The sequence below is a fragment of the Tympanuchus pallidicinctus genome, unplaced genomic scaffold (assembly GCF_026119805.1).
Source record: "Tympanuchus pallidicinctus isolate F22 unplaced genomic scaffold, pur_lepc_1.0 scaffold7, whole genome shotgun sequence".
In the NCBI taxonomy this organism is placed as follows: Eukaryota; Metazoa; Chordata; class Aves; order Galliformes; family Phasianidae; genus Tympanuchus; species Tympanuchus pallidicinctus.
In genome coordinates, this window is record NW_026294791.1 from 9,562,184 (window position 1) to 9,586,081 (window position 23,898).

At 55.6% G+C, this 23,898-nt stretch overlaps 1 protein-coding gene across 3 annotated transcripts; it reads right to left on the minus strand.

Annotated features, from left to right (window-relative positions):
• Nucleotides 1–81: 81 nt before the first annotated feature.
• IPO13 (importin 13) lies at nt 82–23,861 on the minus strand. Of its 3 annotated transcripts, none has more exons than XM_052666117.1 (20): nt 23,721–23,861; nt 17,692–18,428; nt 14,061–14,201; nt 13,844–13,985; nt 13,560–13,726; nt 13,320–13,440; nt 12,451–12,598; nt 12,080–12,261; nt 11,227–11,253; nt 10,610–10,744; nt 9,882–10,025; nt 9,596–9,676; nt 8,793–8,930; nt 8,604–8,700; nt 6,911–6,963; nt 1,511–1,577; nt 1,269–1,327; nt 1,019–1,108; nt 724–905; nt 82–626 (listed from the first exon to the last, which is right to left on the minus strand). In XM_052666117.1, exons 1-20 carry the CDS (start codon nt 23,790–23,792, stop codon nt 530–532), a joined length of 2,880 nt encoding a protein of 959 aa, XP_052522077.1. In that variant the 5' UTR covers nt 23,793–23,861; the 3' UTR covers nt 82–529. The 3 variants fall into 3 exon arrangements, with proteins under 3 accessions (XP_052522077.1, XP_052522076.1, XP_052522078.1); XM_052666116.1 differs by having other exon boundaries at nt 82–629; XM_052666118.1 differs by lacking the exon at nt 23,721–23,861 and adding an exon at nt 18,550–18,922 and having other exon boundaries at nt 82–629.
• Between the last annotated feature and the right edge of the window lie 37 nt (nt 23,862–23,898).

The following is a 23,898-nucleotide window of genomic DNA, read 5'->3' on the forward strand; positions in this document are numbered from 1 at the left end:
CATATCAACCTTAATGTAACCACCCCACACCCTCAGTTTGGCTGTCCCCGAGTGCAGGTAACAACAGTGATGACAGCCACAGCATAGAAATATCCTTAATATAATTAGGTGTGGGGCCTCCCCCCTCCCAACCTCACACATACAAATGAGCAGGGGGCGAGCCCACCTGCCCAGCCAGTCCCTGCTGTGCAGCCTCCCCTCCGCAGGGCCGTGCCGGGGAGGAGTGGGCAGCCTGGCTGCAGTGCAGCAAAGGGCAGTCTGTGCTGGGGCAGTCCTGTTCTGGGCCCCCCCTCCCCACCTCCTGCAGCCGGCATTCCCATCCCCTGTGAGGGGGGAGCATGCTGGGGGAACAAAGATGCTGACACCGAGATGCGGCCACCAAGTCTAGCTGGGGAGCGTCCCGAGTAGGTTAAGTCTAGGTGGAAGGTTATTCTATGAGCTGTACTGCAGCAGCAGGGCAGGGAAGACGGGGGCTTCCTGGTGGGGAAGAGCTGGTCCAGGCAAACCATCCGCATTCCTGGTTGGGTGCTCAATAGTCTGCTGTGTACTCTGTGCCATGCAGCCCTCGGCACAACAGCGTGAACTCCTTCACCATTTCCTTCACTCGCCGCTTGTTCACACGCTCTCTGCTAACACAGAGGGAGGGGACAGATGTGAGGCAGGTGGGAGGGACAGCAGTGCAAGATACTGCAGCTGCTGCAGCACAGCACTGGGGACACCAACCTAAGGATCTGCTGGCTGAAGGTCTCTTTCTGCTCAGGGCTGACGCGGGCTGAGGGAAAACCATCCTGCTGCATGGCCTCCTTGATCCAGATGCTTAGGTAGCTGAAGCAATGCTTGTTCAAGGCAAAGAGGATTTCTGCAAAGTGATCCATGAGGCTGCGGGAGGCCTGGCCACCGACACCCTGTACAGAGCACACAGATCCTGTTAAACCATGCACCAGGGGACTGAGCTGAGCTCAGTGCTTGCTGCCCCAGCATCACGCCCAGTGCACCCACCCATGCCAGCACCACTCACCTCCAGTACCGCCTGCAGCAGCACTTTGCCATTCTCATGTACCACCTGTCCCACAGGGGCGATCTCCCCGCAGCGTGGCAGCAGCTCTGTCTGCAACACAGCATCCAACCCAGTCAGTGCCAAAGCACTGAGCAGCTGCTGCCCAGTGCAACTCGCAGCCCTGCTCCTGCTCTGCTTGGTGGGCTGTAGCCACTCTGTGTATCCCTATGATATGCAGTCCCCATGCATCTGAGGAAGCCAAGATACTCACAAAGAAGCCACAGGATGCTTTCACTGTTGGGGCTTCAGGGAACTTGAGGGAAAGGACACCTGCAGACACAAAGCACTCAGGTGAGTGGCCAGAGCTCTCAGACACCATCCCAAACCAGCACCGGTTCCCAGTCCCTGGCTGCTGTGTTCACAGAGCTGCAGGAGCAGCAGGCTGGACTCTGCACAGGGATGGTGAGCAGGTGCCTGTGTGAACCACGTGTGCCTGTGTGAACCAGTACTCACCACACTGAAATACTGCCTTGACGTCCAGGTTGCTGCACAGGAAAAGGTCTGGCTTCCTTTTCAGAGCCTGCAAGGCACACAGACAGACAGAATAAACACAGCTCTGCAGCAGCAGCCAGGAAGGCTCCAAGGATCCAGGCGCCCCAGACAGCCTCTGCCTGGATGCACACTTACCTGGGCACATACATGGTAACAGCAGATTCACACAGTACAGAAGGAAAACGGTCGCTTTTCTCCCCAAGAAAACACCAATCATACATCCAAAGGCCATTTGCATTTGGGGAGCTCTGACCCCAAGACATGAGGATAGATACTAAGGTGGTATATGCACAAATGCTTCAGACACAGACAGAGGCATCCTGTCCCAGAACAGGCGGAGGCAGTCCCAGCATATAACAGCCCCTGCTGGCTTGGTCCTCTCACTGCCAGTGTTCATGAGGTCACAGCCATCAATTTCAATGACACACATTTTGTTTGACTCCAGCCTAGGCCAACAACTTGCTCTGCTCTTGCTGCAGAGCAGTAGAGGGAATGAGATGCTGAAACTGCTTGGCAATTCACGAGCAGCCGGTGTGAGACCAAAAACTTTGGGTTTATTCTGCCACTTGGTGAGCCCACCAGTTGCTGTGGCTTAGCTACTCCACCACTGCTGGGAACAACCTGAGCTCTGGCACAATGGGACCACTGCTGGGCTTGGTCCCTGCTATGCCAGAACAGGGCAGTACAGGACAAAAACATTTCAGCCTGTTCCTGCTGCTCCTTGGGTGGGTTTCTGCTCGCTATTGGCTGGCACAGGGGACGACAATCATACATCCTCTCCCACTGTCACTGCAACAGTGGGAACAGCAGCCACAGCTCTTCCCAAGAGTCTGAGAGCCAGGAGTGGAGTCTCTGTTCCATGGGCTGAGCTGCATGCTGCCCTCCAAACTTGTTCCACAGTGTGAAAGCATGGACAGCCATCAGCCAGCAGTGCTCAGTGCCATCTGCCCACAGCTACCCAGCCCTCCTGGAGCCAAACAGACTTATGTCCCCCTTCTCCTCTAGGGAAAACCCTTGGCCACTGACCCCTTGCAGGGAACATAACTGGACAGCAGGAAGCTTGGCAAGTTTCAGGGTTACCCCTTCTCCTTTCTGACTCTGCATCACACGCTGCAAGAGATGAGACAGATTGGGCGCAAAAGTCATTGTATACCCAACAGAGGTGGTGCAGCCACTGGGAACTGCTTGCCTGCTAGATGCAAGCAGTGGCCTTCACTGGAGAGACGAGGGGCTGCATTATGCCTGTGTGTGTATATACAGCCTGTCCCACATGCTCACTGCAAGGACAGCCTGCTAGCTGGCTGCGCACCCACTCCCTGCTCTGCTGCAGTCTGCTCAGCCCCATACTGGACAAACACACACAAGATATGTTGTCATTTCAATCCATTAAAGCCACCTGGCTGTCCCCAGCAGCATACTGCCAAGGGTGCCTGGCTCTGGTGCCACCACGCAGTCATCAACTCCTCCATTCTGCAAAGCTGTTCAGCTGGCACAAGTCTTCCAACATGCTCAGGTTACCAAATCCACCTACCTGCATGGTGTTTCTCCTAGCCAAGTTGGCCTTCAGTAGCCAGAGGTGTCCAGGCACTCCTGTGGGCCCTCTGTAGCACCTGCTCCTGGCTTGGTGAGTACCATGAGTGAATGTGCTCTGATACAAGAGGACTCCTTCCTGCAGGACATCTCCACCAAGGGAGCACAGCATGCGAGCTCAATCCAGGCATGTGTACACATCTAATGTAGACAGAGATGGAAACCTGTGGAGTTGCTCCACGAGGAAGCCACACTGGGTAGGCACAGCTACTTCTTCTCAGCAGAATCTCACTTCTTCATGGGGCTTCTAACAGCTCGTCTGTCCTCCACGTCTCTTGCCAGTGCGGCTCTGGGATGAGGACAGGTCTGCAGATGTTTCACACTGGAAACATCCCCCCTGTCCTCTGCAGCGGGTGCTGTGGAGGTAGGTCTTGCAGGCTGGACAGCGTGGTTCTCCTCTGTGGAGCTGGGACACCCTGCAGAGAGGTCTGAAGAGCAGCTCTTCTGTACCTGGGGACATGGGAGGCCACCAAGCTGCGCTCCTCCCACAGCCAAGGGATAGTATGTGCTGCACAGCTGGTTCCTGCAGTGCTCCAGAGCACTCTCCTCACGTCCAGGACCAACATATCTTCCCTAAGTACACACCTGATAGAGTAGAACCTCCAGCTTAGGAAGGAACACTGCCTCAGGAGGTAATAACCGTGCACAGGCAAGGAGGAGCTGGAGGACAGTGCATGGGCAGGCAAAGAAAGTCCCACATCTTCTGCCCAGCGAGGCACATTCTGCCCCTGGAGACACTGCCAGGGTGCTACGGAGGTCCACAATGGTGGTGAACTGCATGCCTTTGGGTGGAAGCACTGGCAGCCACTGGGAGGTGAACTGGAGAGTGCTGTTCCCACAGCCTGCGGCACTGCCTCCAGCCAGCAGCTCCTGCTGGACATGAAAACTGTCCTGAGCCAAGAGCCAACATAAGCTATCATGGTTTGGAGATCGTGCAGCCTAGGAAGAGCCAGGCTGCGGTGTGCACTCCACCAAATCCTGTCTCAGGATGACCACAAGCATGCGCAAGTGGTACCTCCTGGGTGGAAGCCAGGCAAGAACTCACAAACACATCACTGATGCTCCTCGCTTCATCCTGCACTCAGCCTGGCCACCCCAAAGGGTGCCAGCACAGCTCAGCAAAGGCTTATGGAAGGCTGGTTAATTTATACTTGGTTATGAGTACTAAGAATAACTCCAGGGACTCCAGTATCCATACGACACTTGATTTAAACCAGCATGGTCTTGTGATCTGCCAGACATCATCGGGAGCAGATCACAAATTAACACATTGGCAAAGTCATCAGCTGCACAAACTGGGCAGACTCAGGCTGCAGTTGAGCCCAGATAAATATGCCAAAAAGTCAGCTGAGATCTTAAGTCACACACTGACAGCTCCCTGCACACTCATGACTGAAGGCTGATGTGCAGGTATCAGAAGTTCGAGCAAGCAGGAGACAGAGGGACACGTCCCTTTTCTTCGCAAGGCTGGCAAGATGGAAGTAACTGGCTGGAACTCCAGTATCCACCTCATAAATTCACAAAAAAGACACAGAGTGATGCAAGACCTAGGGAGGACAGACTCTAGAAACAGCTTTATGAAAGCAGAACGTGTTGTGGTGAGACTGGATGCACCTCTGCTATCAGGCATCCCCTGAAGTCCTGAGAGCCAGGATTTCATTTCTTGCTTATCATTCTTGTGTTTCACAGTACCCTGCTGGGTGCTCAGCCCTGGGAGAGCCACAGACTCAGGGAGGGAAGGAAACCTTAGAAGGAGTCCCACATGTGAGTGGAGAGGAAGGGCATAGGGAGTTTTTGGTCTCTGTGAGGTTGCTGGAGTAAAAAGCCCAAGGAAACATGGGGTCTTGGGCTGCTGTTGGAGATGGTGGACTGGCAGCATGATTGTCACCAGAAGGAGAAGGATCCCAAGCTAAAGAAAAACTCAGTACCTCCCAAGGACACAGCAAACAACCTTGGAGGGGTGACTAGTCCCTCACTCCCCAAGGCAGGATCACCTCTTGGTGCCCTCCAGGAGCAATGGGCTTACTGAGAATCCTGTAAGCCCTCCTACAGCAGCTCCCCAGGCGACCTGTCAGTGCTTCCCCTTGCTGTTAGCTACACCTCCTACCGTCTAACCCAAATCCTTTTCCATGACCTCCTCCCATTACTGTTTCTTGCATTCAAAATAAAGTGCTGTTTATCTATGCCTGTGGCCTTATGTTTTACACATCTGAAGACTCATGCATCTCCTCCAGTTTTCCTTCTCACCTTCTGCTGATCTTTCTGGATACCATTCCCTGTGCTCTCTAGTCTGGATCTACAGAAGCATTGTGTTGGAGCTGAGGCCTCACCTGTCTGAGCAGCAGGGGAAAGACATCTTCAGAAACCTCACATCCCATTCACCGAGCTTCAAATCCCATTCACCGATCCTCAAATAATGTTCAAAAACTTGTTAAAAGTCTCAAGACTGGCACCAGAAAAATATGCAAATGCTTCCTATGATCTCAATTATTTTATGTCTATTAACAGGAAAAATGGGGAAGAAAATGCTACAATATGGTTTGTGAGATGAGATTCACAAACAGGATCTGCAGTTCAAAGTGTGATGTATGGACACAGGTGGGTTGGTGATGAGCTGTCCCCTCACCAGCCCCAGGCCTGCTCCATTCTACAGGATGGGCACATGGCCAAGCAGCCATCAGAGGAGTCAGAGCAACAGCCTCACTCTCAAAACAAGCTGGACCCAGCCCAGCAGCCTGTCTTGGACAGTGGTCAGACACTGCATACCCTCAAGGAGTTTATCTCCCATGAACTTAACATGCTTCACACAGTCAAATGTGGACACTATAGGAATGAAGCAGAAAGTGACTTTGCCAGCTCCCATTTCACTACCAGCAGCTCTTATAGGGGACATGACTTCAAGGACACCAGGCTCTGGAACACACAAGGCTCCTAATACCCCAAACAGGTGTATATACACACACGCAGCACAATGCAGACCCTGACTACCCACAGCCAGCAGCATCAGAAGTGCCACTGCTGCTTTGCCAAGCAAACAGGACTTCGCACCAGCAGCTCCACGCTGTAGCCCCATGGAGAGCCCCAGCACAGCTGCACAGCCACAGCCCCACAGACACTGTCCCCTTGCCATCACCCTTGCACCAAAGGGGTCTTGGCAAGCGACTCCTCCCGACACAAACCGTGGCTGCACGCCATCAAACTGGCGGCACAGGAGCTGCAGCCACCACCCCGAAACGCTGCCAGGGCATGGTGGCACCCGGGCTTCTGGTGCCACCACAAGCAGGTTGCTCGTCCCGGCAGAAAAGATGGTCCAGAGCAGGACCTGGTGGCCACACAGCACAGTGCCAAGCTCAGTAAGGCTGCAGGAACAGCCAGCCAGGTCCGCCTGTCCCAGCTCTGCAGGATGCATCGCAGGGCAGGCAGATCAGTAGGACCACAACCCCTTTATGCTCTAATTTTCTGCCCCCCCCCCCGAGCATGACCGTGGCAGCAGCCCAAAGCCCCTGGAGCTGGCTTCTGCTGTGCCCCCAGGCCAGGCAAGGGGGTGGCAGCTGGGGGCTGAAGGAGGGCACTGCCCTGGGGATGGTGCGAACCCAGAACTAAAGGAGAATGTTTTGTTTTCAACTTCCACGGAAACAGATGGAGAAACTCGATATTCAACTAAAAGGAAAAAAAAAACGTTGTCAACAGAAAGTTAAAAATAGGTTTAAATTGAATTAAAAAGAGAAAGAGAGAGAACAGAAAGTGAATGAATAAGAAACTAAAACACACCTGTGCCAGGAGTTGCATAAATGAATCAACAATATCAGGATGATCCCTGGGCCCTAAAATATAATAAAGATGTAACTTAAGAGAAAAATCATACAAACAGCAACTCAACATCATATAGTTATGTGATACAGAAAGAATTTACAAGTGAAAACAGGAGTGTAAGGGAGAAGGGGTGTGTAGGAGAGGGGATGGGCAACATGAGCAGCTTGAAGCAAGTTAAAGAAACAAAACATACAAAAAAATCATGAAACTTGGAGAACCCAAGAACAGAAAGAAACCGCAAAGGAAAGGGTCTGAAGCCCCAGGGTCTCCAGCCAGCACCTGGGTGCTGCAGAGCCAAGGAGGAGATCTTCGTGTCCTTGGGGAGGAAGAGGAGGAGCAGGGGCTAGCTGGGCACCATCTCCACAAGGAGAATTAGAGCTTTTGCATTGTGGGGACTGAGCGGGTGTCTTCAGAGCACCGTTTGGTCCTGGAAGGTAACTGCAAGTGAACGACAACACCTCAGCAAATGCTCGGCAGGCCCAGCCGGGCTCAGGCGTGCACATGCTCGACATCAGCGCCAGCTGCACGGGAACCCCTGGCACAGCCACTCTCCCACCCCGTTACCCAATGCTCCTCGAGACTCACATCCAGAGACCAACCGGTGCCCAGAGGTGTCCATGCCAGCACCACTCGCCCTACCTTGCCATCTGACTCCCTGCATGGACACGTCTCAGCCCCTGCAGGCTCATGCCTCTCACCCTCTCCTGCCGTATGGAGAGGAGCCCAGGAGTGGGAGCGCAGCCTGGGGCACACAGCAGGCTGCCCTCCTCAACCTTTCCTCCTGCCAGTGTTCTTGTTGCTGCTCAAATGCAAGGCAGGAGGACCTGCACGAACACACACCCATGCCACTGGCAGAAGCAGGGACTTGAACTTGGGGTAAGCCTGGCTCACTCGTTATCCATTCAAGTGACACCGGAGTATGGCAGGATGTGCTCAGAGCATGGTGTGCCAAGGAAGTGAGGGCCTCCAGCATTCCCCACTCTGAGCCCTGGGCTGGGGAGGCATCATGTTACCTACTGATAACGTGAGAAGCTCACGTAACTGGGATGTTGAAGGACCTAAGCCAGCAGCTCCAAAGGGCACTCATCCCTGTCACAGGGTGAGTCACCAGGAGGCTGGTTGGAGCTGCAGTGTGGAGGGGCCTGTCCTAACCCCATTAACCTTCCATAGCAAGGAAGTAATGCAGGCAGCGAGCCAGACACGAGGCCCTGCCCTGAGTGAAAATACTGGACACAGCAGGGTCTGAAAAAGTTTTGCAGACGTTCATCCACATGGCTTGCTGCCTATGCAAGGCCTTGACTCCTGGCAACTATAAGCACCACTGGTCCACGGACAAACCCCAGGACCTTCTGGTAAACATGCAGCCAAGCGGGCCTGGGCTCCTGCTCTAGCCTGGAACACAGCACCCAACCCTGGTGCAGCAGTGGGGCTGCCACCTGCATTGCCAGCCCCGCACTGGGGATCCCCATTTCCACAGCCCTGCAGGGAAGGAACCCACCTTCCAAGGGCTGGGATGAATCCAAGACAAAGAGATGGCCCCATTAGCTTAGCTAGGAGTGAGAACAGCCATTCCTGGAAAGACGCCTCCAGAATCCATGCATGCAACAGCCTGACAACAGCCCCAGCACAACAAGGAGTTAATCACACATACCTTGCTGGAAGAGGGTCAGCGTGACTGAGGTAACAAGCAAGAAGAGGGCCTTGATGGGGGGGAAGTGGGCAGGCTCGTGAGCAAAGATGTGAACCAGCTGCAAGAGACAATGGAGAAGGACTGAAGCTGCTCTGTACCCTTCCAGCTTTCCCTGGACCCGCAGCCCTGGCATGTCCACGTGGTCCTTACCTGTCGTGTCAGGTCGATGGCAGAGGCCTGGGGAATAGTGCTGTACATCTGCCCCAGCATCTCACACAGCTGGGGCACCATGGGAGCAAAGTCATCCAGGAGGGTCTTCACAGACTTCTCAAAGATGGCACAGACAGACTGAGGTGGGAGAAGAGAGACAGCATGAGCAACAGTGATGGAAGACCTCTACCTATGAGGCAGGGCTTGGCAGAGCAACAGGCATGGAGAACAGTCAGGAAGAGGGCTCGTATCTGCTCTAGTAAATGACACCCTGCTCTGCAGCACATGATGACAGAATCAAATAAATGCTTGAGGTTGGAAAAGAATTCTGGAGGTCATCTGGTTCAACATCTCTGCCCAACCAGGGACACCTAGAGCAGATTGCACTGGACGCTCCACTGCTGCTCTCAGATATTGCGATAAGGCCTTCCCCCAGTGCCAGGAATGAGTTGCTTATCTGGACTTTACTGGGCTGAGTGAGATAGAGAAATGACAGCAGAGATGACACAGGTCCCAGGTCAGAGCAGAGCTCCTCCGTTAGGGAACATAAGCATCTGGTAGCCCCAGCTTTCATTCCTCTGTTGATGGCACAGCCTCTAAACTGGAGAAGAGTAGGGCTCACTGGGGAAAAAGATGGACAATAGCCAGATGATGCTGATGGCAACAAGCAGCACTGGCCTGAATAACCCAGAAAGTGACCCCTATTACAAAGGGGTCTCATCACTCTGTTTCCATCCATTGCCATCCTCTGTTCAGACAAGGGAAGGCACAGGCAGAGCAGTAACAATGAGGATCCCAATTACCTCCACCACCTGGGCATCATTCAGCCACTTGCTCAGGACCTTCTGTATGAGCTGAAAGACCTGCTGCAGAACAACCACCACCTGGGAAGAATGAGAAGGATGAAAAGAATTGGTCTCAGAGCACTGGGGACAGGAGGTCCAGTGCTATCTATACACGGCCTGGATGCACCAACTACCATCTTCATGACACGCAATGCATTCTCCATTCACTCCCCTTACTGACTCTCCTGCCACCAGCCACCAACAGTGGGGCATATGACTTGGCAAAGAGCCTTGCTGTACTCACTGGGTTGGGTCCTTGCTGCACTGGCAGCTTCTTGACCTCAGTGCTTTCGTGGTCGTCGTCATGATGGCTGATATCCAGGGTGGTGAACAAGTTGGAGAGCAGCCCCAGAATGTGGATGATGGCCAACTTGTTGGAGGGATTGGGCTGCCAGAGAAAATACAGGCAGAGTGTGACACAGACTGCATTGCTCAGCACTGGTCATGCCCCTGTGATCCTGAGGAGCAGCGTCTGCAGAAGCAAAGTGCTAGAGAGAAGCTCTCTGCAATGAGTCTGAGTCCTAGTCTTTCCTCTCTACCTCCTGGATGAACCAAGAGTCCTTCCACCCATACTTCTTAGTAGAGAAATGCTGGAGGATGCTCACAAATGCCATCGCTCACTCCAACAGAGAGCAAGTCAAGACAGCCATCACTGGGGTGGCATGTAGGACATTACACAAAAGAGGACAACATAGGAACAAAGTGTGGGCCCCACCCTAGGGTGGCAGCTGCTGATCCAGACAACACACAGCTCGCAAGAGCCAAGGAGCTCTTGGTGACGACTAGCTGTAAGGGGCAAAAAGCCCACAACTCAGTCTGGTTAGTGGGATACTGCTTGTCACTTCTCTGCCTGTGTTGGGGTGAGGGGAAAGACCACCCATGTTCAGGAGTGCTGCTTTGACACACCACCCCAAGGACATAGCCAACAGAAGCAGCCCTGCAGGAGGAAGGCAGCAGCACAAGGGCACTCACTGTTTCATCAGCCAGCTTCTCCAGCTGCTGGATGTAGGGAGTGATGAGGGAGTGCAGGTTCTTCAGGATCTCCTCCACTTGCAGCGCAGAGAGCAGGAAGCCAAGAGCCTGCATCAGCCACATGCACTGGCTTGTCTGGGTCAGAAAGAGACACAAGCAGCACGTCACTACCCTGCTGCAGGCACTGCTCTGAGACATCCCTGCCAGCACCACCCACTCTTTGCACAGAGCTGTCTCAGCTTCTGTGAAGTCAAGCATCCCCCCTCTCCTGTTTGCAGGGGCCATGTCCCCATGCTCTCACTCCTTTTTCTCTCCGAGACATGCCTGCAGCTGTAACCCTGTATCCCTGGAAGGAACTGCTAGAGTTACATCTCTGTGGGAGCTTCCCTCTTTGAGGATATACCCCTACAGCCCACATGCAGAGAAAGCCCTAAGATTAGCTGAGCAGTGGGTGGCTGCCAGCAGGTATTCCTGGCCACGCCAAGCTGGCTGCATTGCTGAGCTTTCCTCCAGGACAGCCTAACAAATGGTGGCATCCCTCACATATTCTCAGTGAGCACAACTAAAGGGCATGGAGTTGAGCAGAACATCCAGGAGTATGAGAAAGTGCCTCTTACCTTGTGAATCTGCTTCATCAACACCTCCTACAAAAGGGAAAAGGAGAAAGAAAAAGGAGAATGAGTGCTGCAGAAAGCCTTCTCCCTACCAGGGACAGGACTGAAACAGAAGACAACTAGCAGCAATTGGAGGACAAGCAGCATACAGCTATGCACAGGCAGGGAGCAAAATTCTCATCCTGCAGTAATCTCTTCCCCATGCACCTTGCTCAACTGTCTGGGAGGGAAACCCTGAGATCAGGCAGGCTTTGCAGCAGGATGACTCGAGTAGGGCTTGGTTCTCCCAGCAGAAAGGAGCAGGGGACCCACCAGAATTAACCCTTCACTGACTTCAACAGCCAGGCTGCAACAGATGCAGGAAATGGTCTGTTGGATCAGGCCAGCGGGTCTTCTAGCCCGGGGCTCAGTCTCCAGCAGTGGCAAAAGAAGTTTTCCTGAAGAAGGTGTGAAATAAACCCCTTTCCACAGCCCTCTCCCCTTGTACTTGCCCAGTACCTACCATCTTGAACTGTAGGCTCCTCGCTGTTTGCCCACAGGGGAAGGAAATAGTGTCCCTCAGGCTCAAGACCTCCCTGCTCCCATGCAGATCCAGCACCTCCCTCAAGCCCAGTTCACCTCCTAATGCCTCCTAAATGTCATGGGACTCTGAGCCCCATCTGTCCCAGATCTCAAAGCCAAGAAAGCCCATGGGACAACTGTGCATTCATAGGAGGACACTGGGTTCCTAGCGTCCCAGGGACAGTACAGACAACAGCTCCCCACACCAAGCAAGATATCCTGAGCTGCTGCTTCACTCCCTCTAATCCAAACAGAGGAAAGGGCTGCCATAAAGCTGTCAGCTCCCAGCTCTCACCTGCGACACAGCCACGATGTTGGCGGCATACGGCGGCAGGTCATACTTGCACTCCCGACAGATCTTCTTCAGGGTGGAGACACTGGAGATGGAGAGCTCAGGGTTGCCCAGAGCCTGGAGCACCAGCGGCAGCACGTTGTTAATCATGACAGGGTGATCAGCCAGCCACTCTGAGAGGGCTCCTGTGCACACAGACAGGGTCAGACCACGTTGCAGCAGCCAGACCCTCGGTCCTCATACAGTGGGCTGCTCAGTTTGCTTTCTACTGTTGTGGCAAGAAGGATGGGCATGCAGGGGAGGCAGGGAGCTATGCAAAAGCAACCCTGGATGGATTCTTCCCACCCCAACCTGCGCATGAGCAAGAGCCTCACCGATTGTGAACATGACCGTGTCGGCCAGCTGCACGTTGCTGATGCTGATACGGGGGATGAGGCCGATCAGCCCTGGCACCACATCAGAGTAGTTCACATCAATGGTCTCGGCGATGGACTGGAAACCATACAGTAAGGCCTCCGTGTGCTGGGGTGAGGGAGAGAGACAGAGCCATTTGTTAGACCCCAGAGCCATCCCCCAGCCCCTGCCCTGGCACTTGCTCAGGAACCAGCAGCAGAGACCAAGGATGCTGGGAGAGGGGAGATAGTTGCACGGGCAGAGCCAATAGGCACACCAGGCTTCAGGACAGGGGACATGGCCCACCCCAGACCAGGGTGTCATCAGGGTATAACAAGGCAGTATTTTAGCCACCAGAGTCTGATAGCAATGGCTAGCTGATGGGGATGCCAAGATGAACAGACACATGCCTACTAGCCTGCGGGACAGAGGACCCTGTGCTTCCCCTGCACTCTGCTCCAGGCTCTGCATCATATCTCAGCACTGCACTCTGCAGGCACTGACAGCAAACCTGGGTACCCCACACAAGCCTCTCCTCTGGTCAAGGGCTCATGGTGACCGGCAGAGTGGCAATGCAGAAAGGATAGGAATCCAGCATTTCTGCTGTGCCACAGCGGCACAAGACACAGAGTGGTAAAGGACCGAGGTCAAACTCCAGCTTGCCTCTGGCTCTAAGGACAGGGATGCAAATGAAGAACCATTTCAACAGGCTCTTGAGAGCCTGCATGTCAAGGAGATCATATTTTTCATCTCTATTCACATTCCTTCTTGCTCCGTGGAAAGAACAGCCCCCTCTGATGATGCTCCCCATGGGGCAGGCAGGCAGCAGCCTGGTGCCCGACTTGCTCACCTGCCACGTGGATGGCTGCTCTGTGTTGGTCAGGAGACGTCCCAATTTGTCATAGAGGCTGCTTAGGAGCTCAGCACCCAGCATCTCATACACGTACATCAACGTGTCAGAGATGTCCACCCTGTAGAGAACATGGAGGTTACCAAATGCTGCCCAAGCCCAGACATGCTACAACCCAAAGGCAGGTCTGTGCCCTGCTCCTGCTACCCAAATAAAGAAGGGCCTTGGCTGCAACCGCACCTGTATATCCGAAACTGCTCCTTCTCATCCGACGACCAGAAACCGTACTCCTCATCGGAGGGGAACTGGGCTTTGTGCAGCAGCACATCCACCAGCTGGAAGTAGACAGGCCTGTACACCTGCTGGTACACAGCCTGCTTGTCTGGCTCAAAGGAGAGGATGTCATCCTATGGTGGGAGGGGAGAAGTCAAGTGTGGAAGGGATACCAGGGGTGGTAAAGCGAGCCCCAAGGCCAATATTCGTGAACTTCCTCCTGCTTTTGGCTTAAGCCTTTGGTCACTGACCTGTAGCGTGTACCAGAAGGTGAGTGTCAAGGAACTGGTGGTTTCATTGACAGGATAGTGCCCAGGGATGCCCGTGCAGAACATGATCATGTTGACCAGGGCTAAGAAGCTCTGCCAGTGCTCCACCTGGTCCAGCAGTGCCCTGGGGAGCAGAGAGCACGGTCACACCAGCACTACAGGTGTGGTGATACACCAGGGGCAGAGGGACAGCACTCACCGGGAGTGGTTCTCCCCCAGGGCCACAGCGATGCGGCAGATCCCGTGCGACGTCTCCATGTCCCCGCTCTGGACCGCCTGGCGCAGCTGCTCCTGCAGCCCCAGCACTGGGGGGATGAGCTTCAGGAGGGTGTTCACATACCTGCAAGCACAGCCTGATCAGTGCCAGGTGTTGTCTGTCACCCCGCCTGACAACTCCGAGAGCTCCCAGCCACAAAGCTGCATTGTGGAGCAGGACACATCCGCGAGGCTTTACTGCTCCATGACCTCTTCTTCCAACTGGTGGCATGGCTGGGAGAAGACAAGCAGCTGAAGCTCCTGGAGCCTTTGCAATCACTCCGCATCACTTCTGCCATCACTCTGCATTAGCCCCGTGCAAATCCTTCGTCACACCAAGGCTCCACGACACTCCTCTCAGCACACCTGGGCCAGCAGTGGTTTGTCACTGCCACAATCAGCTCATTGGGCAGCTCTTTGGGTTTGTCACCTCCTTGCTCACATCCAGAGCTGCCACTGTGAACCTGTGTGACCCCAGCAGGGGCTCCTCCTGCTGCAGGATCCATGCCAGCCCCACCGCATGGCCCCAGCCCCCTCTACTGGCTGCATCCCACAGGGCTCCCCTGATCTCCCTTTCCAGGCAGCCTCGCTCACATCAGCCTCCCCTCCTAAGCGATTGTAACCAAGGCAACGAGCAAGGAGGCAGGGAAGGTGAAACGCAGCCCAGGGCCCCCGGAGAGCGGCTGTGCTGGAGGCTCATCAGCCGGCTGTCAGTTACCTGCCCGGCGAGGCGTGTTATCTGGAGCTGCAGCTCCCTGCCGCACAGGGGCGAGGCTGCGGGGAGCAGGAGGCACTTGCAGCTTGCAGTGCCAGCCCTCCCCTGGGGAGCAGCTGATGGCACTAAGAGCTGCACGTCCATCCCACTGCAGCGGGCTGTCCTTGTTCCTGCCGCTCATTAGCAGTAAATGGATCTATCAGCTGCCACCGGCAGAGGGACAAAGCCATGCTGGTGGCAGCAGCTCACAGCTCTGGGCCAGCAGAAGATGCAAGAACATCTCCACCGGAGCTCCTGCACTGGGCTGTACTGCGAGGGCCACCTCCTCCTTCTCTGCCCCCCTCCTCCTGGAAAAAGCTCCTGGGGAAGGGCTGCTGAAGCATTAATCAATTCCAGGTCTCTGGAGCACTGTGAATGACGTACACAGCAGTGCAGGAACACAGTGCTATGGTGCGGATGGAGAACATGTCAGTCACACAGTGACATCTCCTTACCTATTCCCCTTCCCTTCCTGCCATCTGTGTAGTTCTCCTGGGCAAGATTTGCTATCTTTGTATTTAGCAGCTGAACTGATATTTATGTGAGTCTGCCCGGTCATTTCCCAAACCTGTGCTTCCTCTCTGGGACCAGCAACTCCTGCTCTTCCCACAACCCTCTCCAACCCTTATCAGAGAGAGACCACAGCACGGTGCATGGGGAAAAGCTCCTGTGACCAGCTGAGGGGGGACATGGGCAGCTCATGTGGAACAACCTGATTCCTCATGACCCAAATCTAAGCCAAGTCCTCACAAAAAAAAAAAAAAAAACAACCCAGAAAATCCACAACCTATTATGCATCTGCTTCTAATGAGGCTCTCAGAAAACTCTTACAGTGAAACCCCTCTGTAGGGGTCCAGTGCCAGATGCTGAGCAGCACTCTGCTTCTTGCAGGTGGTGCCTGGTGCTGCACAACTTACCCCCTCCATTAAGCCCCCTCCCCACTCTCCACCACCACCCAGTGCTGAAGCTCTGCTCCAGCATGTGCAGCCCGGCTCTCTGACCCGCTTAGCCTGAGGATAATCTTCAAATGAGACAGAAAATCCAGCCCAAGTCTCTTCTGCCAAAGAGATGCAACAAAATCTTGGTGCCTGCCCATCTATGACTCAAGAGCCCTACTGCTCCAGAAAGCAATAGTGTGCATCAAGGGCCTGCAGCTGCCAGCTCCCAGTGCATCACAACAGAAGGACAGCATCCAGCCTTGGAACAAACACCCCGTGGGCAGGGAAACAAACCTTGTCCTTCTTTTGCAGGAGCACGAAGGGGGAATCCAGGGACAAACCCAAAGCACAGGTTGGGTGGCAGGGGGCAAGGCAGCAGGATGGCATCAAGAATGCTCTGTGTGGCAGGGAGCAGGCAAAAGACTGGGGAGGAAGAGAGCAGCTGAAAAGCAGTGTGAGCCTCTGAGACTGTCAAGAAAAGAGAGAGAAAGGTCGGGAGCCTCCCTCGGGGGCTTCAGGAGGAGCTGGATATGTTGTAGCTGAGCAACAAAGGCAGAAGGCGGGACTGCTGGCACCGGGGTGAGCTCAGGAGAAATGCAGGGTCCCTGCCCCTGGCTCTGTCTTGAAAAGACACCCAGGACCTCAGCAGGGAGCAGAGCCCTGCTCCAGCCAGCCCCCCCGCAGCCAATGCCCCCACTGATGCGGCCAGCCGCACCACACGCTGCCTGGCAGGGCAGCTTGGTGACAATGGCCCCACTGTCCCCATATTCAGAGAGGGGGGAGCTCTGCCATCAGTGACAGAGCTGCCTGGGGGGAGGACAGGAGGAAGTGGTGGGGTGAGCACCCGACACAGAGCAATGCATCAAAATCCTCTTTGCACGCTGACACTGGTCATGACCAGCAGCAGCACCTCTACCACTGCAGAGCACACCTCCATGGATGCCAGAGGCAGTCAGCCAAGGCAAGGCTCAGTGCCGGCATTTGCAGCAGCATCCGCACCGCCGCAGAGGGTTGGAGTCTGCGTGATGCAACACTCAGCACAGCTTCAGCTAAGCCCTCCTCTTGGCGGGGATGGAAAAGGTTGCTAAGCAGCCAGGAGATGTGGCCGATGGAGCAGGAGGAGATGCACTTTCTCTTCTATGGGCATCGGTCCTAGGAGCCAACAGCAACTTGGACAATGTAGCCAAGCCAACGAGCTCAGAGTCCCATTGCACTGAGCTGAAGGACCACCTCTGGGTAGCCACAAACAAAGGCTGAGCACACAGCTGGACTGAGCTGCTGGAGTCAGAGGCAGGGAGAAGACAGCCAGGTATGGTTTTATTATCTCTGCATCAGATATGCTCCTTGGTTCAGCCTGAAGCACAAGACAGAGAAGCATCTCTGGCTGCAGCCAGGGCAGCCGCCCCCACATCAGGGCCACAGAGCCCAGCACAAGGAGCCAGAGAAACGAGCATGCCTGCTGGAGAGGGGCTGTGACTGCGCCCTTACTGCTTGAAGGAGGGCTGGGGATCCTGGGTGCTGCTGCTCAAACCTGGTACAAGCAGTGCTCAAATCACATGTTCTGGTCCCCACAGCATGCCAGGCAACCTGTGAGCAGCACCGCTATACTAGCCCAGCCCATACCCCTGGGAAAGCTCTCTAGCATGGTGGGCAGGAGCAATAACATGCAAAACACAAAGATGCCCACTAGTCAGCTGTGGTGCAAAGCCTTGCAGCACCAACCATGTGAGACCAGCAGAATACAGTTGCTTATAACCTCTCCCTCTTCCAAACCATCATTATCTCCAGGGCCAACAGTAGCTAGAAAATGACTGAGGTTTCTCCTGCTTATTCCATTCCCCTGTAGATGCCCGGGAGCAGCATGTAGGAAGAGCTGCCCTTACCTCTGGGCATCCGGCTGGGAAATGGCATTGACAACCGCCTCTACCGCTGTATCAAAGAGCTCCGGGTCCTGCAGGGAGGTGAAAGCTGCTTGGATCAGGTTCTCGCAGTCCATCAGAGGGATCTCCAGCTGGACCCAGCTGGAGAAGCACTTCAACACCTTCTGCTTGATGAAGCCCGGAGAGTCCTGCTGCTGCAGCAGCTGCTCCAGCAAGGGGAAGACGGAGCCACACTCCTGCGCCAGGACGCTGCGCACCTGGCCCTTGCGGTACTGGGGAAGCCGGCTGGTCTGGAACTCCTCAGGCAGCACCGTCAGCAGCTCCAGCAGTGCCAGGCAGCGTGCCCGCCCGTCCACGTTGGAGTCCTCGGCCTGGAACATGCGCACCATGTCGGCCACGGCACAGGGCCAGGCCTCGGGCATCATGCTGAGCGCCAGCGAAGCCAGCGCCACGCACAGCCTGGTCAGCACGATCTTGGAGCCACCGGCGAAGCGAGTGATGTGGGTGAAGAGCTGGGACTTGAGGCTCTCGTACTGGTCGGCCGGGATGTCGTTCCAGTAGCGGGAGATCTTGATGTGCAGGGCGCTGGCGCCAAAGTACTGGATCTCGGGCACCTTGTCCATGTTGAGGAGCAGCCAGCTGAAGTGCCAGGCCTGCGGGGACACCTGCGCCTGCATCAGCCATTTTTGAGCCAAGTTCTTGTTCTCGATGTTGGGGTCGTAGTACAGCTGGTGGAGAGCCTGGAAGAGAGAGCGAGCACCTCAGGACAGCCAAGGAGCACGGCCCTGTCCTGGGCCCAGAGGAGCACAAGGACAGGGCAGCCAGCAGCCCACCACGAGGCTGGGTGGAGATAAGACCCACAGCAGCAGGACCCACAGAATGTCCTCCCTTCCTTCCCACTCTGGAAATTTCTCTTCATGAGACATCTTCCATCCTCTCCTTCACCCTGCTGGGGCTGCCAGGGGGTGCCTGTGCTAGGCCAGCCCAGAAGCCACACAGCAATGGTGGCCAAGCCCTCCTTGCCTCTGCCAACACAAGCAGCTGCAGCACCAGTGCCGAAGTTTCAGTCTGTCAGGTTTTATGCAGGCTTGGAAAACCACAGTCAATAAGCTCAGGGATTAATCTCTGCTCCAAGTCCCTTTGAAGTGCTCCCAAGCCCGCCCAGCCACAGCTGAGCTGGGAGCTGGCATCAAACCCTATAGCTGCCACCTGGGATGGTCTGAGGCTGCTCACTCAGCTTCCCTGCATGGAAGAGAACAGCACTTACCAGTGAGAGATCTAGTTATGGCTTTGCAGAGCTCAGTTATTCACATGCATAGCCCTGCATCAGCCACGAGGCTTTATTCTCAGAGGGCCATCCTACAGAGCGGGCAGGATGGGCACAAAGGAGCAAGGAGAATGGTGCATGGCTTGGAGCAGAAGAGCATTCCTCTACACAGCTCTGCAAAAACCAGGAAGAGATGTCTCTGCCCAGCAGCATCACCACAGCACAGCACAGTCCCACCTCGCTCCTCCAGTAGCAGGACCCAAGGGACAGAAGTCAGGCAGTGCCACCACAAGGACCAGCACGTGAAGGGAGCAGAAACCACACCTCACAGAACTCCATCTTCTAGCAGTGAGCTCTCCTGCTCAGCACAGCACTGCTCAATTCAAATCATCAACTGCACGTCCCAGGAGCATGGAGCAGGGATGGCACTCATCAGGATACCATGCACCTAATATAAGCCAGGGCATGAGTTCAGCAGGTGGAGAGGATTTCTGGTAGCCCCATCCTGGCTCCAGATCTCAAATATCTTCCTCCTCCCCCTTTGAAAGCTCTCTCAAATTCTTGTGTGGTTCTTGTACCCAGGAGAGGATTTAAGCCCTATTTTTAAGCATGCAAAGCTGGCAGCCTAGGGCACAAGAACACACTTCCTAAGCGAGCGCTTGTACCTCATGCTGCTTCCCAGCACAAGAGCACAGAGCATGACAAAATGGCAGGAGCACTGCAGAAATGCACTGCCTGGGACACTGTGAAACATCTCTTTTTAAGACTAGGAGGGGGAAAATGAGGACAACCTCTTCATGAGAAAGCAGAAGGTTATGAATAGTCCGGAGGACAAGGCCAGCCATTGGCAGCAGTGCCCCCCATCACAGAAACAACTCACCTCATTACCAAGCAGGACCTGCAGACATGCTAAAAGAACAGCTGCTTTTGGGGCCAGGAACCTGGCCCCCATCTACACATAAGCCAGCATCCTGCTCCCCCACTGCAGCCTGAATCATCCTGCAGCAGGGCTGCATTCCCAACCATCTCCTCCTCACATTGTCTTTGTCTTGTTTGCTTTGTCAAAGCTTGCTAGCTTGCTTCCCAGCAACCTCACTTGAGACTCACAGAGACATTACATTAGGAGGTACAACTTGCAGCCGTGCCTCATGGACCTCCAATTCAGTACGAGGCTTCAAAGCATGCAACATATTAATTATTCAGACTATGAAGGGTGTCATGCTGCAAGCTGCTGGAGGGCAGAAGAACATTCTGGAAGAACATCCCTGCTGGCTTCCTCACTTCCTCCTCTTGTCCCCGAGCACCCTTACACAGACAGGAGGCAGTATGGTGGCTCACCTGGGTGGCCTCTGGCTTAGGATGCCCCCCTGTATGCTCTGTAGGGCTCTGTATAGTGCAAGGAAACCCCCAGAGGATCCTCGAGGATGGGCGTAAAGACTAAAATCATGCTCTGCAGGAGGCATCTGAACATGAAGCATGCTCATCCCCAGCAAAAAAAGGCAGAGACCTCCTTCTGCAGCAGCTTTTGGCACCAGCTGCTGCTTGACTTGCACTCCAGACATCACTGTGCCAGCCAGCACTCAAGCCCATAAGGAAGCACTGAAGATGACGAAGGGAACTCAGTGCCAGGAGAGAGAAGCAGAAGGCATGAAATTGGGCAGCGACAGCTAATGGGAAGGCTTTGTGCATTCTGATTTGGAAGCTTGGCTGACACCAGACCTGCCTTTTCTGCAATTAGACCTGTAACATGAGACCTGGTAAACAGTCAGGCTGTCAGCTCTGCCCTTTGGCCAGAGAATGAGCTTTCTCCAACACCATCTCTGCCTGGCTGAAAATAATTCAGGCTTGTTATTATGGGCCCTCCCTGCTCTAAAAAGCAGTGGTCAGAGCCTTGTTGGACTCCAGCTCCCAGAGTGGTGTCAGCCACCGGAGAAGCTTGCCCACAGCATCACAGCTCCCGCTTGGTCCCTCTGGGAGGCGCGGTGGGGAGCAGCCTGAGCATTGCTCCTGCCAAGCACAGACAATGGATATCAGCTCACACCGTGGCACCAGCAAGGAAGAGAAGCTGCAGCAGCTGCTCCAAGCCCAGCACCAGTGTAGGCCCAAGCAGTTGCCCTGTAAGTTCAGAGTGCCAAATGAAAACAGGCTCTCACCAGGAGCTGGTGCCCAGCAGAGAGGTGCCATCAGCACCATGTGCAGGATGCCAGGATCCCATAAACCGAGTGTGCCGCCTGCTGCTCCCCTGCAGAGACACTGCATCTCCAGAGGCTGATTTGCTGCCAGCAGAGGTAACCAAGCAATGAAAACAGCCCATGCACATGCTCGGTGTCCAGCACCCAGGGCAGCATCATCATTTCTTAGCCTCCTCCAGCCGCGGTGCTTCCCTCTGCAGCCTCTTGCCCTGCTTTCCAGCCATACGCTCGCTCCAGGCCTGCAGCAGCACAGCCATTACTCTGTCGCTGCCGAGCGCAGGGAACATCAGCCCGCCTCCCCCCGCAGAGCCGCCATCCTCCCCCCAAAATGGCAGGGGAGCCTGAGCAGAAAGCAGCCGCCTGCTGAAGCATGGAGGATAACAGATAGGAAATAAAGCCGTGTGTGTTCCTCCCTCCCAGTATAAACGTGCTGCTGCTTTGGCCGCTCTTTACCCCCAGCCTGGCAGAAGAGGCGATGCTGCAGCCTCAAAGCAGTCTGGGCTGTCCTCCTGCTGCTTAGTGGCAGTTATCTCCTTGCAGAGAGCTGTGTGGTCCCCAGCCCAGATACAAACATGGCAGCCCTGAGCTCACCCTGCTCTGTGCAAAACCCCGGGGCAGCTGCCACCGCCAGCAGTAGTGGGGCCTTGAGGTTGCATGAGCAATGGCTGATCAGCACTTGGAAAGAGACTCAGAATGCAGAGTCAAGGTTGAGCTGCGAGGATGGACTCTGTTCTTCACTTCTTAGCTCTTCTCACTGCCCCAGGAACCAGCTCATAAGCACTTAGAGAGGCTCCCAGTCCCTGTGCCACCCCTGCACTGCAGGTCACTGATGACCAGAAGCTCTGTGATAGTGAAGCACAACACAGCAGAGCGGTGGAAAGCACAGTGTGCCTCTGTTTGCCCAACATCATGGCACAGGAAGGAGCAAAGTGTTCAATCACGGTTGGTTCTGAGGGGAACCTACTGTCTGCAGCAAAGATCTGCTTTCACAGCCAACAATACGACTCCTTTCTTCCTTCAATTTTACAGGAACGTTCCCCCCTCAGCCCCTAACATCCTCACAGGCACTGCTGCCCCATCAGCCTCAGCATCTCCCAGGGGCAGCCACCAGAGCCATCCCTGGGCACAGGGGCCATGTCACCTTCTGCCTATGGCAGGATGCCACGCATCATGGAGACCTGGAGATGCTCTGACTTCTGCCATGGGAGCTCACCCACCCCTCACCCCGCTCCCACCCCAGTGCTCACAGCGCCTGACTCAGCGCCGAGCCAAACCCTGACTTTAATCACTATTCAGTGTTATTAATAGAGCCGTGCACAAAATCTGAGAGGCAGAGAAGCCCAGGCCGGCAGAACATCATTTATTTGTCAGTACCAACTCTGACAACGTGGCTCTGCCCACCACCCTCCCACCAGCCCAGCCCCCAGCAAGAGCCCAATTCTGCCCTATTTGTACAAGAACTCTCCACCTGAAATGACACAGGGAGGGCTCCTTGATGCTCGGCCTCTGGGTTCCTACTGCTCCCACCCTGCATTTTTCTCTCTCCATCCCCACGACCAACAGCTGCATCTCCTGCAGATGTCAAGGCGATGGCAAAGCTGAGGCTGTGAGGGCTCAGGGAGGGGGATGGGAGCAGAGCATCCTAGAGGGCATATCTGCCCGCTCCCATGCCTCTTTACCCCCCGGCACTGCCCACCCTCCCGTGCCAGTGCAGACAAAGGCGCAGTCATCGCCTGCTGAAGCAGAGGGAGGTTGGAGGCAAAACGATCCTGCAGCCCTGCCTGCACACGGATTAAGCCACAGAACATAGCATTATTGTGGCGTTTTGCACACAGGGGCTAACGCTTGGGGCTGAGCTCTGTGTTGCTAGCAGGGGGATGCGGGCTGTGACACCTGCAGCCACAAAGGCAGAAGGCACCCGGCACCGGTGTGACACATCCCCAGGCCAGCTGCGATGGGGCCAGCCCCTGTGATGCTCCCACCACCGTGCAGCGGGCAGCGTTTTGGCAGGAAGCTCCGTTCCCATCAAGGCAAAACGAGGGCCCCGGGATTGCCTCGCGCTGCCCGGGGACCCGCAGAGGGTCGAGACTCTGGGCGCCCATAAAGCTGGGGAGCTGCGGGGAGCTGCGTTCCTCATTGCGCGCCCTTCACCGCTACGCCCTCAGCCTCCATCACTCCCAGCATCGCCCATGGGAAGCCTTTCCTCCCCGGGCGCCCTGCTCGGTCCCCAGACAGATTCGGGTTCCCAGCAGCCTCCCGCATCCCCAGTCTCAGCGGCCCCGGTCTCTCTGGAAGCAGCGCAGCCGCAGCGGGGCCGCACGGAGCGGGGTTCGGATGGCACCACCGCGCCTCGCACCCTCCGAGAGCTCTCCCCCACCAACCCGCGCTCCAGCCCCGAAGGATGCTCGGCACAGCCCTGCCTCCCGCTCCCATTTCTGCCTCATCATCTCCCTCCCTCGGGCAGCGGGCACGGCGCGCACCGCCCCGCCGCGGCCACACCGCGGCGGGAGACCGACATCGGTGACAGCGTCACCGCGCCGCGCCCGATCCGCCGCCCCCAGCCCCGCGCTCACCTTTTCCACGTTCTCCACGGTGAAGTCGAGGCCCTGCGGCGGCGGCGGCGGCGCCTCCGCCCTCCGCTCCATGGCTGCGGCAGCGGGCGCAGGGCAGCAGCGCTCCCCGCCTCCCTCCGTCCGTCCGTCCGCCCGTCCCGCCGCTCCGCCCCGCCCCGCAGCCCGCCCCGCCGCACCG